General features: G+C 40.1%; 2 protein-coding genes across 2 annotated transcripts; both read right to left on the reverse strand.

The window, feature by feature from the left end:
* Positions 1-630: 630 nt before the first annotated feature.
* LOC128244462 (heat shock 70 kDa protein 12A-like) lies at positions 631-5547 on the reverse strand. Its single transcript, XM_052962464.1, has 6 exons — positions 5426-5547; positions 4419-4647; positions 4058-4201; positions 2254-2472; positions 1863-1998; positions 631-1703 (listed from the first exon to the last, which is right to left on the reverse strand). Exons 1-6 carry the CDS (start codon positions 5545-5547, stop codon positions 631-633), a joined length of 1923 nt encoding a protein of 640 aa, XP_052818424.1.
* A 1332-nt stretch (positions 5548-6879) lies between these two features.
* Positions 6880-11999, reverse strand: LOC128244463 (heat shock 70 kDa protein 12A-like). The gene is made up of 6 exons (XM_052962465.1): positions 11985-11999; positions 11411-11633; positions 10279-10478; positions 9042-9260; positions 8595-8739; positions 6880-7958 (listed from the first exon to the last, which is right to left on the reverse strand). The coding sequence occupies exons 1-6, from the start codon at positions 11997-11999 to the stop codon at positions 6880-6882; spliced, it is 1881 nt and encodes a 626-aa protein (XP_052818425.1).
* Positions 12000-13964: the final 1965 nt, after the last annotated feature.

Below are 13964 nucleotides of genomic sequence, written 5' to 3' on the forward strand. Positions count from 1 at the left end.
TCTTTATAGCCACACATTATGACACAAACTTAGTGGATGAACAGGTCATATATACATACTATAAATAGTGGTATATAACTATGAGTTATATAATCAAATATGGTGAGGATGAACAGAAACAAATTGCAAATCCCAAATCTTGAATAAACAAAGATAACTTTATTATGTTTATGAACTTGGACATATGGATCTGAAAAGAAGTGTACATTAAATGGCATACATCTTTACCATACAATGCAGAATTAGATTATGTTTTTAAACTCAATGTCCCAAATAGTTCATGGTTATTTTCGGAAATGTCTCAAATACCGTATTCCTTATTGAGTTAGGGGGGACGAGCATGACTTACGTCCGTATAGCCACGCCGTTTATACATGCACCCTGGGAGTAGCAGTTTCCCTCAGCGACAGAACGGACACAACTGTGTCTATAGTGTTGTATACTGCTTGTAAAAAGTTAAAGAAAACATCTATATTTTGGCCCTGGATGCATACGAATTCGACGGATGGAGGTCAAAGAAACAACGTTCGAAATAAGTGACGAAGACACTTAGTTGACTTCACCACTCGCTTTTAAATACCACTCTAAGATAATTTATATGAAAAAGTATATTTAAACATATGTACACAATTATTTCTCTATTTCTGGGAATGAGTTTTTAAATCTAGACGCAGTTTTTCTATCAGTGATGTTAATGAAAAGTTCCGTGTCTCCGAAGATGAACTCAACGTATATTGTTCTCTCCTCCTTCGACGGGTTGGGGATCTGATATTCTATCTTTCCCAACAGTGCACAGTGTTTGTCATTAACGAAGGTGGGATTTAACTCTGGAGAGAAATAGACGTCTATCTCTATCACTTTCTGCATGGGTTCTATTGACGTCAGGGAGTCGTATGACATGAAACCGACAGGTGCCCGGGACCCGGCGGAGATGAACGGGCAGAATACATCGGTGATGAAATCTACGCCGTGAATTGATACAAGCCGATCATGTGGATGAATGTCGGGGTTGAAGAGTTTAGCCTTTCGTAGACCGTATGTGTAACGAATTACTCGTTGAAAAATAGATTTCGGCTGATGGCCGAACATCACGGCTCCTTTCAAGGCCGCTAACTCTGGCTCCGGTGGAACAAATATCCGCTGAATGCTGGTTCCCGATTCTAGTTCCAGCTTGATGAGATCTTGAACCATGGACGAACTTGCCATACCGCCTACCAGGATGAGAACCGTGCACTCTTTGGCGTTTTTATCCGTCAACACATTGCGTATATGTCTTGCGATTTCGGAGCACGCCACGCGAAAGAAGTCTTTACAAAGACTTGGATCGAAGTGGAAATGATTGTCAACAACTTTTACCTTCTCTTTGTACATTGATTTCTGCAGTATTCCACTCATGTCTTCACCGTTGTGCTTCTTCCTACATATACGTTCCAACCCAACTGGCACCAAAACAGTTACAGGTTTAGTTTGCGAGCTCGTGATCAATTTCTTGGAAGCTTCAAAACTTTGCAGAAACTCAAGCACCTCGACCTTACAGTCGTCAAGAAATTCGCGCATGGCGGGGGCGCCGAGGACGCGCAGAAGGAACTGGAGAAAGGCGTTTTCCACTTGGTTGGCGCCAACCATGCAACCACCGCCTTTGTTCATCTCCTTTAACCGCCCGTCTGGACGCCTATGGTGGAGAATGATGTCAGTCTTGCCCCCTGGGAAAAATGTGTAAACATTGCATGTTATACCGCACAGCACATACGTTTTATTCTCCGTAAATATACTTTTATTTGTGCTTTCTTGTAAATATCGCAGAAATAAAAAAAACGAACATGTGGTTAAATATAGCTATTTTGGAGAAAGATTGCACATACCCCCGATGTCAGCGACAACGTATGAGCATCCAGCCGCGTGTATCGGGAGCTTGCCCACACCGCGCATGTGCTGGCAGTAGACAGACGCCACTTCCCCTTCCAAGGCGATCTTTAACCGCTCACCTGGTATACCAGCCTAGCGATAAAAAGTAACAAAGGGTTTATGCTTCTGCCTCTACTGAATTAAGCTCATTTAAAATGACGTAACAAACTGGCACTGGAGGCAGGAATAAACATTGATATTGAGACTGTTTATTACATTTATATAAATAAAAACATAGCTTAAATGATAACGTCTTGTTGTTGACATATTCACAGCTGGAAATGTGAACAATTCATTGGAGTCTAACAAATATCTCTGATTTCTTATTAGAAACATGTATGTTCGTACCTGAACACACGCTTGCCTAATGAACTGCTTTGATAAGTCGTTGCACACGGCTGGGACGGTGACCATCCACTTTATATCCTCAGTGGATACTTCCTTCCCGCGCATGCGCAGTGTATTAAGAAGGTGACCCTTCAGGAAGCGCAGAGTGATTGCGAACACACGGATGGCCTGCAACGACTTTCCTGTCTCGTCTTTTAACGTGTGCGAGGCCTTGAGAACCTTAAGCAGAGTTTCAAGACGTAAGGGAAACAACAAGAGTACTCACTATTTAAAACATTCAAATAGAGAACGCCTACCATTTAAAGCATTCAGATAGAGAACGGCTACCATTTAAAGCATTCAGAGAACGCCTACCATTTAAAGCATTCAAATAGAGAACGCCTACCATTGAAAGCATTCAAATAGAGAACGCCTACCATTTAAAGCATTAAGAGAACGCCTACCATTTAAAGCCTTTAGAGAACGCCTATCATTTAAAGCATTCAGAGAACGCCTACCATTTAAAGCATTCAGAGAACGCCTACCATTTAAAGCACTCAGAGAACGTCTACCATTTAAAGCATCCAGAGAACGCTTAAAGCCTTTGCAGAACGCCTACCATTTAAAGCATTCAGAGAACGCCTATCATTTAACGCCTTTAGGGAACGCCTAATATTTAAAGCATTCAGAGAACGCCTACCATTTAAAGCATTCAGAGAACAACTACCATTTAAAGCATTCAGATAGAGAACGCCTACCATTTAAAGCATTTAGAAAACGCCTACCATTTAAAGCATTCAGAGAACGCCTACCATTTAAAGCATTCAGAGAACGACTACCATTTAAAGCATTCAGAAAACGCCTACCATTTAAAGCATTCAGAGAACGACTACCATTTAAAGCATCCAGAGAACGCCTACCATTTAAAGCATCCAGAGAACGCCTACCGTTTAAAGCATTCAGAGAACGCCTATCATTTAAAACCTTTAGGGAACGCCTACCATTTAAAGCATTCAGAGAACGCCTACCATTTAAAGCATTCAGAGAACGCCTACCATTCAAAGCCTTTAGAAAACGACTATCATTTAAAGCATCCAGAGAACGCCTACCTACCATCTAAAGCACTCAGAGAACGCCTACCATTTTAAGCATTTGGAGAACGACTACCATTTCAAGCATTCAGAGAACGCCTACCATTTAAAGCATTCAGAAAACGCCTACCATTTAAATCATTCAGAGAACGCCTACCATTTAAAGCATTCAGAGAACGCCTACCATTTAAAGCATTTGGAGAACGCCGACCATTTAAAGCCTATAGAGAATGCCTACCATTTAAATCATGGACAGAGCGTCTATCATTCTAAGCTTTCAGAGACAGGTGTTTTTTAAAACATCAAGGAGGGCCTACCATTTGAAGCATGGCCAGAGCGCATATCAATCTAAGCATTTAGAGAGAGTCTACCATTTAAAACATTCAAAGAGCAGACGTTTTAAAGCATGCAACGGATATCTACCATGTTAAGCACACAGAAAGTGCCTACCATTTTAAGCATGCAGAGAGCAGCTACCATTTTAAGCATGTAGAGAGCGGCTGCCATTTGAAGCATACAGAGAGCGGCTGCCATTTGAAGCATGTAGAGAGCGACTGCCATTTGAAACATACAGAGAGCGGCTGCCTTTTGTAGCATGCAGCGAGCGCCTGCCATTTGAAGCATGCAGAGAGCGCATGCCTTTTGAAGTACGCAAAGAGCAGCTACCATTTTAAGCATGTAGAGAGCGGCTGGCATTTGAAGCATGCAGAGAGCGGCTGCCATTTGAAGCATACAGAGAGCGGCTGCCATTTGAAGCATGTAGAGAGCGGCTGCCATTTGAAGCATACAGAGAGCAGCTGCCATTTGAAGCATGCAGAGAGCGCCTGCCTTTTGAAGCATGCAGAGAGCGCCTGCTTTTTGAGGCATGCAGAGAGCGCCTGCCATTTGAAGCATGCAGAGTGCGGCTGCCATTTTAAAGCATGCAGCATGCTTTAAGCTTGCCAGGATAGTGTATAATCACAAATTAATAGATGATTGACAGGTTAATTTAAAAAAATAAAAAATAATTGACCATTGTTCATTTAAAATTGTAAATTGTATCCTTATAGACGCATGGCTGCATCTATAAGCACAATTAAATTCGCTAATTGCTACCTGTGTGGTAAAAAGTTTTGTTCGGAAGCGTTTAAAGTAGAAGCATCGCTCGTGTCTCCCCTGGTTACACAGCTCGGTGTACCTCTTCCGGGCCTCGTATCCGAACGCCTCGAACTCGCGCTTCTCGTTGAGGAGGAGGTGGGTGGGGGCCTTAAATGTGGACAACTTATCGGGGCCCGTCCAGGGGGAGTTCATGATCACGCTATCCATGTTCTCGTCCATTTCCTTTCTGAAAAGTAAAGGTGCAAAAGGATATTTGTTGAACTTTTAAAAATTACTTTACCACATATGGAAGTAACAATTAATACATATGTGTTACAATAAATGTTTTTGGCTGTACCCAAAAGTTCATACCGTGGTAGAGTGTGTCTGAAAGAAGCTAAGATTTTATTTTAAAGAATTGCTCTAATCCTTATAAAGAACCATTAAGGGTTTAGAAATAAAGGTAAACACAGTTACTTGATAATAACACAGTGAACACTATCACCATATTAACTGTGTTTGAATTAAGCCTACAGTACAACGCTTCACTAGCTCCGCCCTTTCTAGAATGTATCTAATATGTTGTAATTATTACTAAAGACATATATGAAACATACCCATAAGCATATTCGTATCCGGAGTAGGCCTTGTCGAGAACGAGGGTGACATATTTGGTACATACCCGTAAGTATAAGCGTATCCGGTGTACACCGTGCCAATGTCGATGGCGACATACTAGTATTTGGTACATACCCGTTAGTATAAGTGTATCAGGTGTTCACCGTGCCAATGTCGATGGCGACATACTAGTATTTGGTACATACCCGTTAGTATAAGTGTATCAGGTGTTCACCGTGCCAATGTCGATGGCGACATACTAGTATTTGGTACATACCCGTTAGTATAAGCGTATTAGGTTTACACCGTGCTGACGTCAATGGCGACATATTTGAAATATCATTGTAAACGTAAACGTTTCCGGAGTTCGCGATGCCGACGTCACGAGCGACGCATATGGTAAATACCTGAATGCATATGCGTATCCTGAATACGCCGTGCCGACGTCTAGAGCGACGACCACAGTGAAGCTCGAATCTGGGATGGTCGTCACGGAGGCACGTGACCGTGTGCTTGACGTAACACTCATGGCGCATGCAGCAGGGCGGGTGGACTTTCCGTCTAAAAACGCCTCATGAGTTTATTTTCTTTCTCTAGAAAATTATGGAAAACAAAGTTATGATTAGCTGACAAGGGAAATGATGAAAGGGTCCATATGGGCTCACGTCGGACTAAATGGTATCGTGACTATCCAGAGCCCATCGGGAGCTTCTAGAGGGAATTTTTTAGTTCCAATCGCTGTTCTCCCACAGACAATTTGTACAGGGACCGGTGGATATCATCGTCGGCAACCACGGTACTTTCTTCCGTCACACTTCATACACAACGAAGCATAGCGTAGTGTGTATCGGGATATCCGATGATTGGTGGATATGTGACCGTAGCATACAACTATATATCATTACAGTAATGGATCATTCGTTGAAAGACCACCCGTCAACAAAATGTCATATTGTATTTAAATAGCAAACTGTTTTGTCGTAAACTTTGTTAATCAAACATTTGATAAAAAAAAACACACACATTGAAAAGGTAATAAATATACTAAAAACTTACCTGCATTTTGTAATCTCAAAGTTTTGTGCAAACAGATTAACAAATAAACTCAAACTGCCTGAAACATACTCCTGGGAGATTTAAGGCATTAATCTTTCCGTACTTAAAACCAGTAGGATTACTGGAGGGATTAGCAAACAACACGTACATTATATGCTATCGGAATTTTTATTACGGACGACAATTTTCACTAACTAAACAGTAGCATTATTAGCTGTCCGTTCATATCAGTGAAATCACTATAGAAACATGACACTTTTTATGTTGGACACCATATGCATACACTAGAGATGTTCACTAGTCAGATTCTAATATTTAAGTAGTCAGTGTGTTATATTCGCCATTTTTTTTTATTTCAGTATATTATTATAATAAATTCCAACAGACGAAACTTGAATGGTGTAACCCGATTCCTGCGATGGTACCATGATAAGATATCATGTCATTGAGAAATACTTAAAGAATGTTATTATTTATATTTATACTACAGTCAAACCCCGTTGGCTTGAAATAGTTTGGCTCGAATTCCATGTTGGCTCGAACTTGATGTAAAGCACCGATTTCTATAAACTGAAGGTGAACATTCCCGCTTGGCTCGAAATTTCCGAAGCTCGAGGTTATATCGCCGGTCCCTAGGACTTCGAGCCAACGGGGTTCGAATGTACATGAATTTACGAACGGAGCATTGGCAGTGTTTTTTCTGAATACATAATGTTAGTTATACTGGTACAAATATCATAACCATCATTATTCACATTAATGACACAAACCTTTGCACCTAACACTATGGGCTTGGGGTGATTATCTATTTGTCCTTAAGGGGAGGAAAATAGTACTTAGTTTGTAACTGAGTCTTCTTGTCAATGACGATGACAGTTATTTCAGTGTCTCCTAAAACGACGTCGACAAACACCGGCCTCGGCTCTTCGGACGGCCCGGGGATCGGGTAATCTATTTTCCCCAGCTGTGAGCATCCCTCGTCACTCACGAAATTATGTGACAGACCCAAAGAAGAGTAAATGTCAATTTCAACTTTCTTTTGATTCGGTTCTGTTGTCGTTAGGGACTGATGCGACACAAATGCCGTAGGTACCCGTGTGCCAATAGTGAGAAACGGTGAAAATATGTCTAAAATATATTCTGTTCCGTTTGCGAGGACGGTCTTTTTATCCGGTGGATGCATTTCCGGGTTGAAAAGTCGAGCGATACGTAGTCCGACGGTATTACGGAGTACTCTGCTTGATATTCCTGCCGGATTGTTGCCGTATATAACAGCGCCCTTCAAAACTGCGATGTCGGAATCAGGCGGCACGATAACTTGCTTAATCTGAGTCTTTCCGACAAGTTCCTGGTTCATAAACTCCTGAACAGCGGGGGACTCCGCGAATCCACCTGTTAAAACGAGGTATGGAACGTCTCTGGCGGTTTTGAGACTCGTGAGAGAGTGTGCGATGATTTTCGTCATCTCAACTGTCGTCGCTCTGAAGAATTCATTGCTAACAACAGCATCAATTCTGAGTTTGTTACTTGAGAGCTTGACCCGCCCTTTGTAAACTGATCGAAAAATCACATTCGCCAGATTGTCATTATATTGAGCCTTCTGACACAACACCTGAAGGCACGTTGGAGCCTTTAGCTCGATGTAGGTCGTAGTCAGTGGCGTAACGTTACGTTTCTGATTCTCAAAATCGCGCATCAACGCTAGGAAGTCCTTCCGGTGTAGGTTGACGAAGTCTTCCGCGATTTTGTCACCAAGAAGCTTGTAGAGGAACTGTAGAAATATGTTATCAACGGAGCCGCCGCCCAGCTTGGCGCCTACGCCGCGACTCACCTCCCGAATGCTATCTCGCTTCTTCTCGTGCATCACGATATCTGTCAGCCCACCTGAATGGCAGAGAACATATCAACTGACAAATAATTGCAAAAACAGTGTTTATAAAGAAAATTTCCTTTAAATGTTTCAAACCTATTTCAATGAGACAATAACCAAAATTATATCAGAACATAATTAGTGTGCTGAACTGATTCTGTTTAACGAGACATCGAGACATGCATACGCCAAACGACACGACCCTACGATGCCGTCAAACGTGACCTCGTCGTGCCTGCCAAACAAGGATTGCGACTCACAAGACATAACAGTAATACAATCAAACCCCATTGGCTCGAGCTCGTTTGGCTCGAATTCCTCGTTGGCTCGAACTTGATGTAAAACACCGATTTCTATATACTGCAGGTGAACATTCCCGCTTGGCTCGAAATTTTGGAGACTCGAGGTTATTTCGTCGGTCCCTAGGACTTCGAGCCAACGGGGTTCGACTGTCAGTAATTTGTATTGTTACGTTCCTCATTGCAAAATACAAACAAAGTCTGCTTCACATGGTTATATCCATGACACCAGTAACCATTATTTTTATTCAGCATATTTCTTAAAGGATCTGACATGTTTACGTTTCAGCACCAACCAAACATACCAGAAACGTTTTAACCAACTGAACAAATAAAATTAGGTGTCCCTACCCCCAATGTCAGCAAGGGCGTACTTCGCCCCGGCTTTAAGGATCGGAATCTTCTCGGAGAAGGCGTTAGAGGGAAGGTTCTGGCAGAACAGCGACGCTGCTTCCGGTTCCAGGCACAGTATAATCTGCCGCCTGGGTAGACCGGCCTACAGGAGGGAAATGGAGATTTTTGAAAAGGTTTGACATAGGTCATATAATGTGTATGATACACTTTTGATTTGTCTGACATGTTTAGTTAGTATGAAGAACATGATGCATATTGATTAAAAGTCATTGTTTCCGTGTTGTACGCGTTCAAATATTCTAGAACTGTTACACCAGAGCGATGATGCGTTAGAATCATCATTGTCAAACCTGATGAATGAGAATGGTACAAAACAGCTGAAACAAATAATAGAAGTAATAAAATAACTAAAACTATAACTAGTAGTCTATACTAAAAGGCCACCTTTTCCGCCGCGCGCCTGATGAACTGCTTAGTGCGATCGTCTGAGAAGCCGGCCACTGTAATGACCCACCGGAAGTCGTCCACGGGAATGTCGAGGCCGTGGAGACAGAGCTCATTGAGCAGCTGGGACTTAAGGTAGCGGAAAGACATGGAGAACACCTTGAGGGCGGGCATCGTCTTCCCGTTCTCTTCCGTAATGTGAGAGTTCAGCCGGAGATCCTAGAGGGGGAATTAAGAACGTAAGGGACAGATACTATTTACTTGAGATGTGAACAGTGAAATCGCCAAATTGATTCAAATATACGTGTATAACTGATAAACTATTTGAAAGCTTGGTGTGTGTTTATTAAAGTGACACTCTTATTAAAAAAATTCATACACATGTAAAACAAACATAAATTTTGAGTGATACACCCTCAACTACTTACTAAATAATGCATTTATGGAAAATATTAATTACTATTAACAATATTATAACTGTGTATTTAATAGCTGAAAACGCAAAACTATTAAATGATTGGTGTATGCTAAAAGAATGACTGCGATTAACTATGGTCTCATAAGGTAGCAATACCGTGTTTTCTGCACATTTCTTTTAAATTTAACTCGGTATCCTTCATAAGAACCATTGTTTTCGACATTTGTTCATTCTTTTCGGTATATTATTTGGGAGTAATAGTGCATCTTTAAGGTATTCGGTGTACAAATAACGATGTCATTCCATCGGGCCATTGGTAATAATGTAAATTGGTCATGCCTGGTTTCCATATATGTTTGTATCGTATGGACGGGTAATATTACAGTCAGAATCAATGCATACACAATCATGTAAAAAATACATCAATTTTGAGCGATAAACCTTTAGCTACCAACTAAATAATGCATTTATAGAAAACATTAATTACTGAGAAACTGTTGTATTTAAGCTATGTTCTCCTACTCACATAAGGTATAAATACCGTGTTAAATGAACCTTTTTTCAAATTAAACTCTGTATCTTTTATAAAAAGCCATCGTTTTCGACATTTATTCATCCATTTTGTGAATCAAAACATTTGTATTAATTGTGGTAAATCTTATTTGGGAGTTAGAGTGAATCTTTAATAATTACGTCATAATCTCGTGCGGTGCAATATCAACGTTAAGTTTACTCTATATAAAGCCTAGTACAAACACGTACTCTAATATCTAACTTTATTCATTGAACCCCTCCCTCGTTTATGCTAAAATATCTAACCTCTACGCCGAGAAGTTTGTGTCTAAAGCGTCGAAAGTAGAAGCATCTGTTCTGTTTCCCGTCTTTTACCAACTGCCCGTACGCCTGTTCCGCTTCGTACCCGTACGCTTCGAACTCCTTCTTCTCATTAAGGAGCAAGCACGCGGGTGTACGTAACGTCTCGAGGGCCCGGTCCGTCTGTAGCCACGCCTGATTCATTACTAACAACGGAAAGGAAGAAAAACGTGAACTAGACACAGCTTATTTCTTATGGCAATCAATTTAAAAAAGTTATTTTCAAATAACTCAATCCATGCTTGCATATATATGACTACCATGGCTGGCACAAACGGTACACATTTAGAATCACAGACCGTAAGTAAGTACCGGGAATATCCGACGATGCTTGTCGACGTCTGAACAATGTCATTAAGTATGACACGATAATCAGATTTTGAACTTTAAAACCCTGGACAGCGTCTTACGTTTGACGAAACTGCTACGAACCAGAACGGTTAAATGAGTTGATTTGTCGAGTTCATTTACTTTTAACTGAATTGGATGCGTATGCACGTGATTTTGTGTATGTTTATATACATATTATTAAGTGCAAGCCTATTGAAAGGTGTTCATATGATTGAAGCCATACAAAATTGTAAGTACGAAAACCTGTTTAGATATCCTGAAAAAACCCGAAAAAAGCGAATACTAAATAAGTGACATGCTATACAGAATACACCAGAGCCTCCTTAGTTCATATTGGACCTGGCTCATTTATTATATAGATTTTTAAAACCTATCCATCCGCCGACGCTAAAAATGGAAACGATATGGTATATACTTTTGTATTTACTGTTATATATTTTAGCCAATTAATATTCCAAAAGTAGGTCATGAAAGTATATAGTTACTTCATTAGCGCTTAAATATATAGATTAGAAAATCTTTAATACATATTTTGAAGCTTTATTTATATTAACAAAAATCTGTTTTTTCACACTTTTATATCTAAACTAGATAAAAACACTCACAGAAAGGAAGTAACGTCAACGTCACACAATACTTAATGTCGTTAATGACGTTGATATAAATAGATAATAAAATAGACGCATCCATATAAACTTTTTTAATGAAGCTTAATTCACAAACTGACCTATATCTTTGGCTACGGACTTCCCCTCTTTCCGGGGCGCGTACGCGTAACCAGAATATGACGTCCCTATCTCGATGGCCGCCACATGTGTGAAGGTCTCCTTGTCCTCGGTGAACTTGGCCGGTCGCGGCTCAATATCAACGCTCGTCTTCTGACGCTCAACCGCCGGGAACCGCGGCGTGATAGACGGCAGTGTCGTCTTGTGGCGTTCCAGCTTTGGACGCTGGAAATTATTGGTCGGTATCTTATAACAGCCTCATTCTCATCAAGAACATGTTTTAACAACTTTATTAGTTTATGGTGGCATAAGTGAATAGCACGGACATAGTTATGCTACAATCAACTATAGGTTCAGAAAGGAAAAGATCCATGGCACCCAATTATTTCAATATGCAAGTGCAGTTATAATATAGGTTTGTTGGAATATGGAGAATATCAAAATGTTCAGGGGTTAATAAGTTCTTAAGAATTAATTTCTTAATTCGGTAATGTTTCCTCATTGTTATTATCATTTTTGTTAAAATAATATGAATATACATTTATAATATGTAATGATATCAAATTTTACACTTACCCGTTTACCCGGCATCCTATTGAAATTTGTATCAAGCTTAAAGTGATACTAGATTGTTTGTTTTCCTTGTTATTGCAAATGTATATCTCTCACATATTTACCCTAGTTATTTAAATGAACATTACCACATAGTTTGATAGAAGTTTCTCTTAAGCCTCGGTTATTAATCTTTTGATCCCCAGATAAGTCGTTGATTTAAATGTCAAGACTTTTATTTCAAGCTGTCCTCATCTGTACATTTATTATCGTTACATTTAGAAGGATCGATATTATCATCATTCGTCACAACAGCAACAAAGAAAAAAATATTCGTCACATTCGTTGGAATCTTCTTTAAAATTGTAAGTATTGCAAAACTGTATGAGATAACTTTACAGTTAAATCCATACAGCGGTTACTCCCCTTTGCAGCTACTGTTCAGCAAATCACGTGATAGTATTTAAAAAATGTATCTTTGAAATCAACGTAATTTAATGACATTTTAAAAACATATTACATACAAGCGTGTAAATATATTTTTTAAAGATGCATTGTAGCTGAACATATGAAAACCTAATGCTTAGTTCGTTCTCGCAGAGATCGTTTCGATTAAAGCCATTGTACCCTTAACCAACTCAAGCATATACCACTACTAATCCCTATTTCTTATTTCAAAAATGCAACATGCTACCAACACGACCCTCAACCTATTAAAGGGCAGTTTTTTAAATAAAAAAAACAATATAAATGGCCCGTAAACAGCCTTAGATACAACTAAGATATCTTAACCGACTCATACATGCATCACTATTCTGGTTTCCACCCGTCAGAAGGTGTTCATAATCAGTGTGTGTATACCACGTGATAAATACGTCATGTATGCTACGTCGGAAGGCAATATTTTGCTTAAAAAACAGACTTAAATCAAAATAACTTTTCGCTCAATACACCATTTTAAATAAAACAAAGGCCTGTCTATGTCGCTTAAAGAGCCCAATCTTTGTTTTATTACCGGAGTTTGATAAGGTGATTAGTTTCATCAAACACTTCGACAAACCTGTTCCCAAAACAATGTTTTGACAGTGCTCCGTCAGACGGCCGTATCGTGAAAAGGTTTGTCGAAGTGTTATAAGAAACTAAACTCTCAATTATGATTTGGTAAAAGAGCGAAGGCGGGGCTCCGTAAGCGGCATAGACTGCGCTATGTTTCATTTAAAATGGTTAAGAAAATGAAAAGTTATAATCGTTTTAAGTCTTCAATCGAAGCAAAATATTACCTTTCGACGTAGCATTTATGACGCAATTTATCACGTGGTATACACACACTGATAATGCTAGCAAACTATCCAGGTACAAAGAAGCCTGACTTCTAAACGGCCCAATTAAACCAACCTTACTATTCTGGTTTCCATTTAGAAATAATTCAGAATACCAAACTAGGACAATCCATCAGTAAAATTCCCTGACCCCAAAACAGACTAAAGGCCAACTATTGTAGCTAAGCCATCTAGGAAAACCATCAGTAAAATTCCCTGACCCCTAAACAGCCCAAAGGACAGCTATTGCAGCTAAAACAACTAGGAAAACCATCAGCAAAAGACCCTGACCCTTAAACAGCCCAAAGGACAGCTATTGAGCTAAGCCAACTAGGAAAACCATCAGTAAAAGACCCTGACCCCTAAACAGCCCAAAAGACGGGTTTCAACATTGCCCACTGGACTCTCCCAGCCATAAGGACAGCTATTGTAGCTAAGCCAAGTGGAAAACCATCAGTAAAATTCCCTAACCCATAAACAGGCCAAAGGACAGCTATTGTAGCAAATCCAACAAGGAAAACCATCAGTAAAATTCCCTGACCCCTAAACAGCCCAAAAGACGGGTTTCAACATTGCCCACTGGACTTTCCCAGCCACAAGGACAGCTATTGTAGCTAAGCCAAGTGGAAAACCATCAGTAAAATTCCCTAACCCATAAACAGGCCAAAGGACAGCTATTGTAGCT

Source organism: Mya arenaria, chromosome 8 (genome assembly GCF_026914265.1).
Source record: "Mya arenaria isolate MELC-2E11 chromosome 8, ASM2691426v1".
In the NCBI taxonomy this organism is placed as follows: domain Eukaryota; kingdom Metazoa; phylum Mollusca; class Bivalvia; order Myida; family Myidae; genus Mya; species Mya arenaria.